This window comes from Penicillium rubens (assembly GCF_028828025.1).
Source record: "Penicillium rubens strain IBT 27055 chromosome Unknown utg000002l_segment0_segment0, whole genome shotgun sequence".
NCBI classification, from domain to species: Eukaryota; Fungi; Ascomycota; class Eurotiomycetes; order Eurotiales; family Aspergillaceae; genus Penicillium; species Penicillium rubens.
Genome location: NW_026890600.1, coordinates 9,409,512 through 9,425,339, shown reverse-complemented (window position 1 = coordinate 9,425,339; position 15,828 = coordinate 9,409,512). Strand labels below are relative to the sequence as shown.

The 15,828-nt window shown below is 49.1% G+C and overlaps 5 protein-coding genes across 5 annotated transcripts; 3 read left to right on the top strand and 2 right to left on the bottom strand.

The window, feature by feature from the left end:
- Positions 1 to 59: 59 nt before the first annotated feature.
- N7525_006008 (uncharacterized protein) lies at positions 60 to 2,880 on the bottom strand (the record flags this gene model as incomplete). The annotated part of the gene is made up of 5 exons (XM_002564185.2): positions 60 to 956; positions 1,024 to 1,254; positions 1,313 to 1,556; positions 1,959 to 2,763; positions 2,811 to 2,880. 5 exons carry the CDS (start codon positions 2,878 to 2,880, stop codon positions 60 to 62), a joined length of 2,247 nt encoding a protein of 748 aa, XP_002564231.2.
- A 778-nt stretch (positions 2,881 to 3,658) lies between these two features.
- Positions 3,659 to 5,157, top strand: N7525_006007 (uncharacterized protein; the record flags this gene model as incomplete). The annotated part of the gene is made up of 3 exons (XM_002564187.1): positions 3,659 to 3,840; positions 3,892 to 4,125; positions 4,182 to 5,157. The coding sequence occupies 3 exons, from the start codon at positions 3,659 to 3,661 to the stop codon at positions 5,155 to 5,157; spliced, it is 1,392 nt and encodes a 463-aa protein (XP_002564233.1).
- A 1,346-nt stretch (positions 5,158 to 6,503) lies between these two features.
- N7525_006006 (uncharacterized protein) lies at positions 6,504 to 6,824 on the top strand (the record flags this gene model as incomplete). The annotated part of the gene is made up of 2 exons (XM_002564188.1): positions 6,504 to 6,531; positions 6,637 to 6,824. 2 exons carry the CDS (start codon positions 6,504 to 6,506, stop codon positions 6,822 to 6,824), a joined length of 216 nt encoding a protein of 71 aa, XP_002564234.1.
- Positions 6,825 to 7,960: 1,136 nt separating this feature from the next.
- On the top strand, positions 7,961 to 11,258 carry N7525_006005 (VAC14 family protein; the record flags this gene model as incomplete). The annotated part of the gene is made up of 10 exons (XM_061213578.1): positions 7,961 to 8,028; positions 8,098 to 8,260; positions 8,320 to 8,490; positions 8,546 to 9,233; positions 9,284 to 10,080; positions 10,130 to 10,234; positions 10,289 to 10,407; positions 10,462 to 10,541; positions 10,594 to 10,753; positions 10,811 to 11,258. The coding sequence occupies 10 exons, from the start codon at positions 7,961 to 7,963 to the stop codon at positions 11,256 to 11,258; spliced, it is 2,799 nt and encodes a 932-aa protein (XP_061070599.1).
- A 408-nt stretch (positions 11,259 to 11,666) lies between these two features.
- On the bottom strand, positions 11,667 to 14,262 carry N7525_006004 (DNA-dependent ATPase RAD54; the record flags this gene model as incomplete). Its single annotated transcript, XM_061213577.1, has 4 exons — positions 11,667 to 13,213; positions 13,265 to 13,388; positions 13,438 to 13,521; positions 13,582 to 14,262. 4 exons carry the CDS (start codon positions 14,260 to 14,262, stop codon positions 11,667 to 11,669), a joined length of 2,436 nt encoding a protein of 811 aa, XP_061070598.1.
- Between the last annotated feature and the right edge of the window lie 1,566 nt (positions 14,263 to 15,828).

Below are 15,828 nucleotides of genomic sequence, written 5' to 3'. Positions count from 1 at the left end.
TTTGATCAATGGACATTTATCCCACAAGAGACCTTCGAAACTTGAATACATGAGACTACCTAGGAACCCTCCTTTACTGAACACATCCAGGTAGCCCCGTTAGATACAGCACATAATCTCCCGGGACTACAGCGCCAAACTCCGAGTCCAAGGTAGTGACCATTAACTGCATGATAGGTCCCAACCATATGGCAGCGCTCTAGCTTGGCCTTGGATCCCAAGGGCACGTCATAGTATGGTTGGTGAACTTTGCGCTGCACAACATAGAGAGTCTTCCCAGGTCTCAGTCTTGGGCATCGCAGCGGCTCCAGCAGGGCTAGCCACTCGGAGTGATCCACTTCATCACCAAATAAGATACCAGCTCCTTTTCCATCTCTGATCGGTTTCAGGAGGTAGTCAGTTTGGAACACATCCGAGGCTTTACAATTCTCGATAAATCCGTCCAAGGCTGTCGACCCCGGTAGAATCGTGTGAGCTAAGCCTCGCCGAAGCCATTCCGCCTGTTTAGAAGTGATAACGTTCCTACAGACTAAATCGTTAAGTTCTTCAAGAACAAGTCCCAGCATTCTCTTGTCATGGGCAAGTAGGATAGTTCGCATGTCGTTAAAACATCGCAGGCTGATCTGACGTCTCATCTCCGGATCAAGAGCATTAATCTCTCGCTGGTGAAGTTCGAGAGAAATCTGGTGAATCTCTTCCACGATCTCTCCGGACTCGGTTGTGATTGTTCCAATAGCGTCTCCTTCAGCGAGGCAACACAGCTTATATCCCTCTTTCCCAGACTGGGATGCATCTGGGATAAGTCGGAGAGTGTCCGGAGTTATAAGTCGGGGTTTTATCCCAAGTCTTTTCTGGGCAAACTCGATAAACATTGCGATATCGATCCCGTGTTCTTCGCTTTTAACAAGGTGTAAGGGGATCTTGCTGTCAAATAGGTCTAACAATCCACCAAGGATCTTCAGAGTTCAAGATCGTTAGCAATCTGCCTCAACCCGGCCTTTATATCTCTATCACTCTGCTTACCGTTTCACCTTCCACGGTATGAACCAGGCCCCGCGACCCAAGATTAAATGCCGAAAGTGAGTCTTGACCGAATCCGGCATGCATATACCCATTCCAGCAGAACCTGGCGTTGATCTCGCAAATTCGAAATACCTCTATACCAGCGTCATCTTTCTCCACCAAAAAGTCTGGTCTCCAAGATCCTTGTCGCTCATTCCATAGTGGGAGCAGGTCTCGGTTTGAGTCTAACCACTATTCCAAGAACCATTTAGTATACCATACCACTATAATAGAAGGGATCACGACTCACGCGCAATAGGTCTTCCTCTTCTGACTCCAACGGCATACGCAGAGGAAAGCGGGCTTCTCTATCCGTCCACCATCGCTTGATAATATCCTCGATTGCCGATTTCAGGGCGAGGTGCAAGTTTCTCATATCATCATCATGTCGTTGGGTGGTCAGCACGGGGCAAGGACACGATGCATCCAAAGACCCGGCTGGCCATGAAGAGGAGCAGTTGCTCAGCTTTGAGATGTAACGGCTGCGGTTTTGGCTTAGGGAGTTCACGTCTAGTCCTTCCGGCGACACGGGTCTGTAGTCCACAGAATCTGTAAAGTTGATCAGATGAAGAGGGTCGAAAGTTTTGTTTCGCATTTTTTGAGTAGATGTTGTGTGTGGGGTAATGGGGAGATGAGGGTGATATGCAAGTCCTTACTAGGATCAAGCTATCAAACGAACTACACCGCAGCAATCCAGAGCTAAGGGAAAAGATTCACATCTCGTATATTGTAGATCCCTACTTCCTACATGGAATATAATAGGTCTAGGGGGACGAATACGAGCCGGTTATTTACGTTATGTAATGTACGGTGGAGCAGCCATTGCAAAATTACATTTTTGAGATCGCAAATTACAATACGACAATGACAGGGTTCATGAGCCGCAGGGCCCAAACGGTGTCGCATCCCATCGGACTCGCCGAAGATGTCGGTTAGGATCCTTGACCTCATTACGCGAATGTAACCATCGACGATTATCCATCATGATAATTGATCCTTGGGGAAGACTCTGGGGTGGCAGATGGAGACTCTCTTCCTGGGCACCGCTGTACAGAATTTCTTTCAGTTCATCCAGGGCTTTGCTAGCATCCAGAGTCAAAGGAACCGTGATATCTTCACGAAACCGTAATCGGCTGCCGGAACTTTGACTTAGGTTCACCGCGAGCAGATTGCCCACGATGTACTGTGTTCTCGCGGTTTTGGTAAACTCTGGGGGGACGTTAATCTTGTAATTATAGCTGGAGAGCCATCGTTGCGCGAAAGGGGAAAGCAAGGTGAGAAGCCGATCGACGTTCAACACGGACAACGTTCCCCCGCCGTAACGATCCGGCTGGAGGACTTGAAGAGCAAAGAATCGTGGAGGTTGCTCCTCGTAGCTGCAGTCGGTATGCCATTCGAACCGAAACATAGTCTCTGATCGAGTTTGGTGGCTTTCGAAACTCGTAGGGGAGGGCCGAACATCCCAGAACCAACCGCGCTCGGCGCTGTGGGTTATTGGGAGACCGTGGTTGTGGTTCTTGTGCAGATTGGATATCAGGCTCCGCAGATATGTGCTATTCTCGTCGTTAAACCCCAGTTGTACTTGAAGGATACCTTTAGCTTCAAGGGTTTCATATATGTCTCTCAAGTGAGAGGCGTCAGATGCGAGTGCCGGTTTGGCAACCTCGATTAGGGGTACAAGAGTGGAGGTTCTTAGATCTCCTTTTCATGGTTAGTATAAGAGATGGAAAATTTCTGACGAGACTCACGGACGGGATGGGTAGAATAGCTAGCAGTCGTCACTTTAGCAGTGTGAACAACACGGAAAAGGCGATGCATTTTGCGCATCCACCACAGATAGAAAGGCTCCGGGGCATAGAATGGCAGTCTGCGCTTCAACTTTATATACCAACAGCTTCAAATAAACCGAAAAAAAAAAGGACGAGGCAAATAATGCAACATAGAGCGATGCAGTTTTAGAGATTCAGATGCGCCCCTTTCGACCGGCCATATAGCCCTGTAGGAAACGAGAGGCGCTTGTAATGAGCAATGCTGTGTGTCGGGCATGCAGATTGAGTAATACTGCATACTCCGTAATTCAAAGGACTTCAGCTTTTCTGCATGCAACCTTGGATGCTTCGTGGGCGGGAAAAATATCCAAACGTTTGTGACGATCCCATTGAGAGTCCCTCTCGTATATGAGGGAGGCTACGCTGACCCACTCGGGAAATAGTTACGGAGATCGTACTCCGTATTGAACATGTGTTTCTGTTAAGGGGAGAAAAAGAAAACACTGTAAATACTCCCTATGCATCGGGAACCTAGCGTGGTTCAAATTACGATGGTCCAGTATTGTGTTTTTGCAAAAATTCAATGTTTCCATGTCTCTCTCGCATGCATGGATACACGTGTTTCAGCCGATCAATCTAATCTACATGGTCCACGGATGGCACTTATTTCGAACTTCAGCTACTCCTGTACTTGCATAATATATTGAGGATTAAGACCCTCAGTTTCAATCTGAGTCCCTCCCAACCACAATAACATATCCCCCATTTCTTACCATATTGTGTTTCCTGCCTTCAATTGAGATTGTCCGTAGCTGATTCCCGCAGCAATGACAACAGAAAGATACTCATTGGCAGAGGTGCTAGCCGTGGCAAAGACACACCCTTTTTACAACCCGGACATTGTGTACCCCGCCGATGCAGAAACGATCGAGAATCTTCGGAAGGCGGTCACTGACCAAAAGGAAAAGCCTAAACTCATAGAGCAGCCACTTCTTGAGAAGAAAGCACTGTAAGGCAATGCGGGCAGACCTTACACTATAGCTAGGCTAATTTACTTCAGGTACAAGGCCATTGAACGACTTACACATGATGTGAACCCGCGAAACACCTATCGACAAAGCTCCTATATGAGCATTACCGGTGGTGGCTCTGGTGGAGTGCCCATGATGTTTGCCGTGGACGTGCACGAGAACCGTCGACAGCGATCCCAAATGGGGGAATTTCTTAAACTGTGCGGAGTCTCTCAGCCCGGAGATTGGGTCTTGTCCATTCATACGGCCGGTGGCTTTTATAGGTATTTAGGTCCGAATCAGTACAAGATAGTGGATATCCTAACTAAGAAGCAACAAGGTCCCTCGATCTTATGACAGAAATCATGGAGAACGCCGGGGCCACGGTCCTTAGCGCCGGAAGCTATATGCCACCTAAAGATGTCGCTAAGTCTCTAGCCGACTACCATGTCAACATTCTAGCCGGCGACAGCAGCCATGTCGTCCAGACTGTCTACCACATCTCCCTCATGGCGAAGGAAGACCGTGACCGCGTCAGACTTGATAAGATCATCTACACCTCTGAACCCCTGACCGGTCCACAGCGAGCATTTATCAAGACGATTCTTGGCGAGGTCAAGATAATTTCCGTCATGGGAAGTGCCGAGGCAGGTCCCTGGGCAATCAGCAGCCCGGACCTAACAGGGGAGCAGAGCCTGACCAGCAATAGCACGGACTTCGTCATCGACACGCGCAATATGGTAGTCGAGATCGTTTCTCCATCTGTGATCGACGGCGTCTCTACCCCTAATCCGATCCTGCTTCCACAGGGAGAGGAAGGTCTCATTGTGCAGACGTCTCTCCAGCGACTGCGCAACCCGCTAGTGCGCTACGTCACTGGAGATATTGGCTCCCTCCACCCACTCCCGAGCGCAGCCTGTGCTGTAATCCCCGAGGCTGACTGGGGCCATCTACGTGTATTGCGCATGCACGGCCGCGACCCTCGCTTCAGCTTCAAGTGGTTTGGTGGCTATTTCGAGTTTGATAGGATTTCTGCCTTCATGCAGGAGGAAGAGTGTGGCATTCTGCAGTGGCAGATCCTTTTGGGCCGATTGGAGAGTTCACCGCAGGCGACGCTGGAAATTCGGTTACTTCGGTCCCCGCTTCGGGATGGCATTTTATCAGATGACGCTCTTATCAAACGCGTTGAGGCTTTCTTCATAGTGCTCCCTGAGAATGAACCTCTCTTCCGAGTCGTGTTTCTGGATGGTCTTGGAGGGTTTGAACGGAGTGCTACTGCGGGGAAGGTTATCAAATTTGTGAATCAGTGGGATTGAACCTTCCCAGGTTGGGAGTATTGTCTCTTCTGTGTTGATCATGTCGACCGAAGAGACTATTGAGCGGCGATAAACGTCGCACCATACGGATATACGGATACTACGTACGAAAATTTCTATAAAGCTCCGCAAAGCGACTGTTTGTACGAGTATATACCATTGGGATTATTAGAAAGTAGCAAACGAACTTGGTTGACTCTAAAATGGGTCTAATTTAGTTTGTAACTTTGTTTACTGAACTAGGCCTTGGGTGTACGGATTGGGAAATTCCCAAGCAATCGCACAAACAGAGAATAGGGTATAGTTCTTGGCGCCGAGAAACGGTTCTGAATGGCCTATTTCTCTCCACAATATTTCTGCTTATTGGAATAGTTCGAGTAAACGATCCAATATTCAATAGTAAAGTCATTGGTTTCCAAATAGGGCTTCCCATAATTGTGTCTACAGCACAGACCATCCACCACGTTTGTAGTATTCCATAAAGAGCACGGAGTACTAGTCGAGATTAGGGAATCCCCAAGGCACACTTTTTACTAAGATAACGACCTTGGAAACGCCCGTATCCACTCAGATGCAAGTCTAAATGCGTGATTAATATAGCGGGTCGACCGGTCTGTGCGAACAGAACATCGAGAACGTCCAGTTGTCGCGTGGTCTCTATAAAAAGAAACGTTCCACGTCAAATAGGATGGTTATGTTCAGAGTATATACGGGTACTATCTGAGTTCAATCCTATCCAGTCCATATTCTATTAATTTTCAGAAAAATCCAGACCTAGAATAGTAAGATGTATAGATGAAACACATACGCATTGTCTTAGCCTCTCCGGATATTGAGGCGCTAATTTAGTCGAGTTCTCCCCACACCCCCCTTTTCTTTTCTGCAAGGCTTCTCTTCTTCTCTGCACTCTTTATGACTTCTGGGGAATTGTATCCTCTTTACTCTCATTCAATTGATTTAAATCTCTACATTCTTTAACCCCCCACTGTCCCGCTAGCCCGATTATCCATTTCAGACCCTGCACCTCCCGGAACACTCCTGCATATCATAAGTCTCGGCTTTTAGACCAGCGCTTACTGAAACCACTATCATTACCGAGTAAGCCCTCTTTCCTACATATGTAGGATATTTATATATCCACAGGATGTCAAGCTTGATCATCAGGGACTGATCCATGGTTCTGCGCAGAAACGTCAATTTTTCCTCCACAGCTCCGCTCCCCTTACGTTCCACGTTCCACGTGGGATCGTCGTCTTCTATATCCAAGCATATAGCATCTAGCATTCTCTCCAAGTTTCTAGACCTCAATTCTTGAGGATATCCATCACTGCATTTCAACCGTCACAATGGGTCTCATCGACAAGCTACAAGCCAGTATGTTCCGCGACCCCCGAGAAAAACACCCAGCAAAATGCCGCTTCACTGCGGAATTGAAATGCGACCTCGAAATACTAGGAAAGATAACTAATATCGAAGTAGAACTCGAGCTCTACCGCCTCGAACAGCGCTATGCCCGCCGCAAGCACCGCAGCACCTTCTCCACAGGAGCCCAATACGTCGACGGCGAATATGTCTACTCGGGCGCAAGGTCGCCTACTAGTACCGTCTCCAAGCACTCCACTGGCAGCTGGCGCCCATCAGGATGGGGCAGCCAGACGTCGCGATAGCGAAGTACATTTCAAGTCGACATGTCTGAGCGATTAATTTGTGTTATCGGCGCCATTCGTTTTCTTCTACTTGTCTTTAGCATTTTCACCCTTTTTCTCTCCTTTCTGAAGGCCTTTTTCTTCTGTTCTATACCTTTGCGTGATGCTTCCGCGGAGTCTCGACGAATTCTTGTACAGCCACACACCATGTCTGTTTTTCTTTTTCTTTTCTGGGATTGTTTACCTTATGATTTCTATGTGTCAGCGGGGAGCCATGTTCGAAAAGTTGGGATCTGCTCTCTGCTTTCTCCTTTTGGATCTTGATATCTCCTGCGATATGCCTGCTTGGTCATGTATGCTTCTCATCTTTGTCTTGTTTCATAGTCTTCGTTTCCTTGGGCTTTGATGTTCGTGCTCAATATCTGAGATCCCCTCTTGTTCAAACACTCAGTGCAAGAATAGTTAGCTGCTCATGTGGCTTCTGTCCCTGACGGCATAAGACTTCGATAATTCGATCTGTTTGGCCCAAGAAGGCATTAGGAACTCGAAGTGTCTTTGCATGTCCTTTTAGGTGTTTCTGTAGGCGTCTGCAAGGCCCATGTCTTTTACTACCTTTGTATACATGTAGAAAGGGCGCTCCAAGTAGTCAAGATCATGTTTCGAAGGTCGGTTTCGGTTCTTTGTTCTTGGACTTCTTTCATCTTGCTCAAGGATGGATTACCGCACAAACAGCAGGGAGAATAAGACATATAAAAAAAGCATTAAGTCCATAAACTCATTACAGATTAGGAACCACCTGCAGGTGTACTGGATTTACCTTCAGAATAAGACCCGTGGACCTGAAGGCCTAAGGCGGTAAGGCTCGAATCTGCGGACCTTACGTCACACCACCGCTCTGGTCTCTCCATCTCCACACTGCCAACGCATCTCCCTCATCCTGTGGTTGCATTTTTGCTTGTTATTACGGTAGAAAAGCCGCCGGGCAATCTGGACCTTCTTGTGCGCTCGAACTATCGTCAAATTTACCGCTCATCCTCGACTTTCAAGCTCCTGACCGTCCCGCGACAGCCAAACCGCCGAGATACCCTTCGTTCACGATGAACATTGCTTAGCCGACCATAACTGGGGAAAGATTGCAGCATAGGCTGCCTTGAGCCATGGATCAAGCAATCCAGCGGTTATTGAACGACAAGCTCTACGACAGGAGGAAGCAGGGAGCTCTGGAGTATGCCAGCTCGGTTTTATCGCTCCGCACTTGAAACAACCCATACTGATCACTCTCTATTTACACTAGGCTTGAGAAAATTGTCCGCGACGCTGTTTTCCAAGGAGAGCAGGAGAAAATACAAAAAATCGTTGAACAGCTCTGCCACGACTATGCGTACGCCGTGCACCAACCCCATGCCCGGAATGGAGGCCTAATCGGATTGGCTGCTGCCTCGATTGCACTCGGATCGGTAAGTGGTGGCTATAGTCAACGTCTCGGGGGACATAGTGGCTGATTTCTGGGATATAGGAAGGAGTTGCGCCGTACTTGGGTGAAATTGTGCCGCCTGTACTCGCATGCTTCTCCGACCAAGATGCGCGAGTGCGGTACTACGCATGTGAGAGCATGTACAATATAGCCAAGGTGGCCAAGGGAGAGATACTGTTGTTCTTCAATGAGGTTTTTGACGCGCTGGCTAAGGTGAGGGGTGTAGATTGTTTCAATGAGATATCGCATACGCTGACATGGAATATAGCTTGCGTCTGATTCGGAGCTATCAGTCAAGAATGGCGCGGAGCTTCTGGATCGCCTGGTGAAGGATATTGTGGCTGAATCGGCAGCCTCGTATGTGTCGATTCTACAGCTCCCCGAAAAGGAAGCTACAGAATTGGAGAATCAGGAAGACCAGGAACTTCCCATGGCGTTCTCTCTCGCACGGTTCATTCCTCTGCTTAAAGATCGGATTCATGTGATCCAACCGTTCACTCGCAACTTTCTGGTCTCATGGCTTACCCTTCTAGATACAATCCCCGACCTAGAGCTCGTGAGCTATTTGCCAGAGTTCCTAGAGGGATTGATTAAGTTCCTGGGCGGACCGAACAAAGACGTGAATATTGCAACCCAGGGTTTACTTGATCGGTTCTTAGCGGAGATCAAGAGGATTACCCGACTTAAAAAGGGGATTGAAGAAAGCCGGAAGAGTCAGAAGAGCAACAGACAGTCGGTTGCCAGCGATGTGATGAGCAACGCGACAGAGCAAAATGCCCAGACCGATGGTGCGAGTGACGACAGGTACGACGTTGCCGTTGCAGACTCGGTCTCAGATACGACCGTCGATGATGAGATCGCTCAAGCCGATGGAGATTGGATCCCGGGACAAGATGTACAAATCGACCACCCCAAGATTCTTGATATTCTTGTCGGCTTTGTCAACACCTCTTATGGTATGCGTGACTCTATCTCTCTGGCTTTCATGTGCTTACGTTCGTTTTAGAGGAGGAAATGCAATTGACGGCCCTTCGTTGGCTTGATTCCTTTTTCGAGATCAGCCCTGAAGATATTCTTCCTTTCGTTCCGCGGCTGTTGACTCAGGTACTCCCAGCCATGTCCAGTGGCTCGGATCAAGTACGAAAAGCAGCAAACCAAGTCAACACGTCCCTTGTCCAATACATCTACTCCCTGTCAGATGACACGACCGAGGAAGCCCAGGCGCCATCGTCAAAGATCCCTTCCGCCACAGCCAGCAAAGAAACCATAGAGCGAAGATCATCGACTCCAGGAGTCAGGCCTTCAGAGACAGCGAGCAGTGACACAAAGAAGCAGACAGTACAAGAGAATTCCGTTGCGGCTACACCGCGTAGTAGTGTTGTTTCCACCCCGCTGCCTCCTGCTGACCTTGACTACGCTGCTGCTGTCAACTCCCTCACTCTACAATTCCTCAACGAAAATGAAGCCACTAGAGTTGCGGCCCTTGTATGGCTCATCATGCTCCACCGTAAAGCCCCGCGGAAGGTTGTCGCTTTCAACGATGGTACCTTCCCAGCTTTACTAAAAACGCTATCCGACCCTTCGGAGGCGGTTGTAACCAAAGATTTGCAACTCCTTTCACAGATCTCAAGGAACAGCGAGGACAGCTATTTTACCTCTTTCATGGTCAACTTATTACAGCTCTTCTCTACAGACAGGCATTTACTCGAAGTGCGCGGAAATCTGATCATCAGGCAGCTTTCTCTGAACCTGAGCCCGGAGCGTATATATCGGACTTTGGCAGATTGCCTCGAGAAGGAAGAGGTAATGTTCGTTGCACACATCGAGGTCTTCTATGCTAATGTATCATCAGGATCTCGAGTTCGCCAGCATCATGGTCCAGAACTTGAACAACAACCTCATCACTGCGCCCGAGCTCTCGGAATTGAGAAAGCGCTTAAGAAATCTCGATTCGAAAGTAATACCCCCGGTCACCTTGCCTTGCATTCTCGAGACTAATGAAAACGTTTAGGATGGTCAAATGTTCTTTGTTGGACTTTTCAGATCGTGGTGCCACAACGCTGTCTCTACGTTTTCACTCTGTCTCCTTGCCCAGGCCTATGAACAGGCATACAATCTTCTCCAGATCTTGTCAGTATACCGGCTCCATTCACCATGATAGTCTGCTGACAAGTCTATCCACAGTGCCGAATTGGAAATGACAGTCAATATGCTAATCCAAATCGACAAACTGGTGCAATTACTAGAGTCACCAGTATTCACATGTCCGTTTTTCTCCGTCAATACAACTTCAGTCCCAGAAGCTAATTCCAATAGATCTCCGCCTCCAACTTCTTGAACCCGAAAAATACCCCTTCCTCTACAAATGTCTCTACGGCGTCCTCATGCTCCTCCCCCAGAGCTCCGCCTTCGCCGCCCTCAAGAACCGTCTAAACAGCGTCAGCAACATCGGATTCCTCCACGGCGGAACCCGCAGGTATGGCCCCTGCTCCCCGCAGTCTATCCTAAGGTTTACTGAGACGAATTTCCCTAGCACTACCCAAACAGCCCCGCCCTTCGACCGTTCCACAGGCACCCGCCTGAAACCCCGCGACGAGAACTCCATCCGCTGGGTCGAACTCCTCGACAAGTTCAAGTCCGTCCAGGAACGAGCCCGTCGATCCCAAGGCTCCACCCGCCAGTCCTTCGATCAGTCCGGCCCTATCAACAACCCCTCTCTTACAGCTGCTCTCTCCGTCGCCGCTGCAGACCGTCCCAAGGACCGATCTGGTCTACCCGATGCCCCGCGCGGTGCCCCGGGCCCTAGTAACGCTGCTGCTGGAAACGCCGGGCTGGGAGGCTCTGGTGCTGGTGTCAGTGGCACGGCTGCTTCGCGCGCGTTGGACAGTGCGGCGAAGGGTGCGTCATCTACTCAGAGACACAGATCGGGTCTTCCAAATCTGGGCCGGCTGGGTATTGGAGGACGGAGGTCCAAGAAATAGTTGCATTTGTAGCTCGAGCTGGAACTTGCCTCCTGCATAGACCTTTCTTTTTGTGTTACTTAGCTGGATCGTTTTGTTGCGACCATACCCGAGATCGTTCTTCTGTCGATAGTTATTGTCTGTGAATAGGTAGCGATGGTTCTCAATGGCATACATTTCTTACCCTCTCCCAAATGTGTCTATTGGCTGGATACCTTGCTATACGTTTAGTTATCTTTGAGTGTGGTATTCGTAGCCTTTCATGTTTCGGCAGCATGTAGCTCTCCGCGGTACAGAGACAAAACAAAATCATTGAATTCGTTCTATGGTCATAATTGTTCGCTTCCCAAATGAATACGCTCCAAAAGATACAATCCACCCAATACTATAGTTGATCTCGAACCAGCCCAAGTATGCCAAATAAGTGTATTAATGACTGATGTACTGGAAAATAGCCGAAACATCCTGTTCCCCAGTCTCCTGACGAAGAAGCAGATCCTGGATTTGATGGAGCGGGCCCTTCTCGCCGGTGTTGACAAAATGGTTCCACGAACTCGTATCACCATACAGCATAGCGGGAGCCTTGATATATTGCGTGCCGTCGGGCCGACACCGTTTGCACTTGAAGGTATCATGGGTGTCACTCCGAGTATCCGGTTTGAACTGGAAGAGTTCTCGCAGGGAATCGAGGGAGAAATGACGCTCGACATCTTCTGCGGAGTCCACGACACACGATGAGAGGGACTGTTTGTGGGACTGGCGCTGGAAGATCTTCTCTTCGATTGAGCCTGTTGCGATGAACCGGTAGACAAAACAATCTTTCTTCTGTCCGTCTCGCCACACTCGTGCTAGCGCTTGCTGGTCAGCGGCTGGGTTCCAGTCTGGATCGAATAGCACCAGCCGGTTGGCGCCGATCAAATTCAGTCCACACCCGCCGGCTTTGCTGCTGAGGAGGAATACAAATTCCTGACCGTCTGGGTTATTGAACGTGTCGACTAGCTTTGTGCGCTTTTTGATGTTCATGGTGCCGTCGAGACGCAAGGAGCCGTAACCCCGTGACCGACAGAGCTTTTCGAATAAATCGAGGGTCTGAGTGTAATTACTGATGAGGACGATTTTGTCGTTGGTGTCTTGTCGGATTCGGGCTAACATGCGGTCGAGGACCATCATTTTGCCAGAGTACCAACTCTTGATGTCTCTGTCGCGGCCCCGAGAATCGGGGGGTGAATAATCCTCGGGGAATGCGTGCTCGCATCCTGGAAGGTCGTTCGCTAGATCGAGTAGATCTGGGTGATTGCAAAGCTTTTTCAGAATACCAATTGCTTTCAGCGGCTGACTGCCTTTTCCGCGAAGAAGGCTTTGGATCTCTGGACTCTTGATGAAATGGTTATACAGACCGCGCTGGAACTCAGACATGTTGCAGAAAACAACATGCTCGTACTTGATGGGCAAGTATTTTGAGAGGAGCTCGTTGGTTCGGCGGATAATGAACTTATTCACAATACCAGAGAGTTCCTGTAATCTTTCATCCCCCAGCTTCTTTTCTGCGTCTGTGCCTGCGGCATCCCGACCCCGTAGAATGGGTAGTTCGAACCTCTTCCGGAACTCGGCTTGGGAGCCGAGAAGATTCGGGTTCGCGAAGTGAAGAAGAGCGAAGTACTCAGACAGATCATTCTGGATAGGTGTTCCAGAAAGAATCACTCTGCGAGTAACGTTGAGTTGGTTCAAAGCAGTCCATGTCAAACTTTCCTTGTTTTTCAGTCGATGACCTTCGTCGCATAGAAGAAGTCCGATCGGGGTGTCATTCAAAGTATCCGCATACATACGAAGTGTCTCGTAGGACACAATAAGGACGGGCCTGACGATTCCACGCCCTGATGCAATGGCCCACTGCTTGATCTGGGATATTAATTCTGCTTTCGTGGCCTTTCCATCAATCGCAAAGGGTGTGGTGGCGTCTTTTCCAAGCCATTTTACTGATATAGTCAGTCGAGCTCACAAGAAGTAAGGTGCCACGCATAACTCACCCAGTTCATTGGCCCAATTACCAACCAAACTTGACGGACATGCAATCACACATTTCTGAATGGTGGTTTTTCCTGCTTCTGAGGACTGCTTGAGTAGCGTCCACATCAATGCGATGCATTGAAGCTGTGTTCGTTAGGACCAAGGTACGAAAGTCGGGGTTGCCCAAGCTCACCGTTTTACCAAGTCCCATGCCGTCTGCCATGATACATCCATTTGCATTCTTGTCGACCAGCCCAGTCACACATCGATAAAGGAACTATGGTAAGCGTAATGTCAGTTTTACTCCCACAACACAGCGTACCTCGGGGCGCAATACCTTCACACCCTCGACTTGATGTGGCCGAAGCACTTTGGACAGTCTCGGGTCAATCACAACAGGCACCTTTGGCCTATCTTCCACATTCTTTTTGAGCCCCAGAATGTCTGCTAGACTCTTATGCACAATTGGCTCATCCAATTTTGGCGTGTCCTCCGTCGGTGCCTCCTGGTTTTCGGGCGCAGGTTCCTCGGCGACGTCGTCTACCGTAGGGTCGTATAAAACAATCGCAAATTCTCCACTAGGGTCATGTAGTGGCTTTACCACAAATGTCGCCCCTCGTCGCATTCCCAGTGTCGGAGCCACCCGACCAGAACTGTACTCGCCGGTGGCTTTATTGAGGAACGGAACCTGAAATCGTTGCCTGAACGCCACCTCTTTGTCCTTTGGTTTGTAGGCGGGGAATTTGTTGGCCTCTCTTGTTTCCAAAGCGAGGCGGTCATCATTCGTGTATGGCTTCTCTCCATCTTCCACGCTTCCATCGGCATTGGCATAGTTGACCTTCCTTCTCTTTCTTGATGGCTTTTCAGACGCACGAGTGGGTGTTGCGCTCCCTGGACATTTGAATGGTCTTACAAGTCGGTCGATCGAGTTCTGGGAGTTCACGGATTTCGGTTGTAAGGGAGTCTTGACGCTGTTGTTGTCGCCGCCGGCCGGGCGTTGTCGATACCTTCCAGGCATGTCAGTATCAAAAGTAGAAAATGATTAAGTCGAGGACTTACATTGGGTCCAAAATATATGAAACAAATATCCAAATACACCAAGCGCCTGCTGTACAATGATTCCAAAGTTGAGGCAGGTGCGAGTTGTCGACGCGTCGCGCGTTACGTTGAGGCTCCCAAAACACCAAACTGCCGCGTCCCACAATAACTGACCGCCCAATGGGGTATGGTGGTCCGAGCTCCACGTGGGGCGTTATTTTTAGGAAGTCACGTGCATTCTGTATATGCACCTAAACAACAACCTGAAGGCTGCGAAAATTGCTAGTTAGCAGGCAAGACATGCATACATGCAATGCATGCACGGTATGCGTCTGTCTCTATGAGCAGACTGAGCTCTCTGTATGCAGTGAGCATTCACCTAGTTTGTCTCGTTTGTCGCCGGCTTATATACCGCCTCCTTTTCATAGATACATCATCACCTCTCTTCTTCTTAACGTTTTTCCATCTATCTCTCTTGCTTCGTAGCCTCAACAGATTACGAGGCCCTCGTTTTTCCCCTTCTGCTAGATTCATCAAGATCTAAGCCGACTGACGAGCTTCCCCCTGCATCGGGGCCTCGCTGGTAATTTTATGGTGGAGAATAGTAAAAGGCTATATCTCACTTCTTCCAAAGTCGCCTCTGTGCGAAGCCAGCTGTGTGCGAAAATTTCAAAACCGCCTGTGTGCAAACCAGCCTGTGTGCCGACAGAATTCAAATCGGTGTTATACAGTGTCTATCATTGAGAACCGTCTTCACCTTCAAGACTTCATTTTTTGACTAGTGAAAAGCTGGCTGGATCCTTATCCTTATCTTCAATTTTGACCGGCTAAAAGCTGGCCGGGTCTTCATCTTCATCTTCATGTTTATATTTATATTGATATTTAAACTCCATTTGTTTTCATCGCCCTAACTGACGATGACAGCACCGCTTAGACTATCGGCAAACGCAGGAGGAGTTCTGGCCATACCTGCTTGCGCAGCGAGATGAGATTGAATCAGCTGTTGGCTCGTAAGAAGGCCGACAAAGGCAAGGGGAAGGCAGTCGTGCCCGGTGACGCTTCGGCGGCTACTATTAGCAAGGGCAAAGGGAAAAGTAAGGCTACTCCCGTTCCCGCAACCCCGGTCAAGACCGCTAAGGGCCCTAAGACTCGGTCTAAGTCCACGAAGAAGCGTCTAGCTACCGATATCGCCGACAAGAGGGGGGGAGGGGGGAGAAGAAAAAGAAAGCTAAGAATACTCCCGCTCCCCCTAGTGCGTCGTATACCACTCCCCGCTCGGGGCCGTCCTTCGATAAGGAGTTGTACGCGACCCCGCTTGACTGGCCGGCGATCTCTCGCAGTGAAGATAGTGACTGGTTCAATGACGTTTTCGCCCGTCTGCGGGAGGTGCGGGACCGTGTGCGTTATGACATCGACGCGATGCAGAACCTGGGCTTCGCAAGGGGTTGGATCAATGAAAACGATGTGGTGGACTCTGACAAACTGGAAGTCATGTTATTTTGAACCTCTCCTGATATAGATAGGTGGACTTAGTGACAATGGCTTG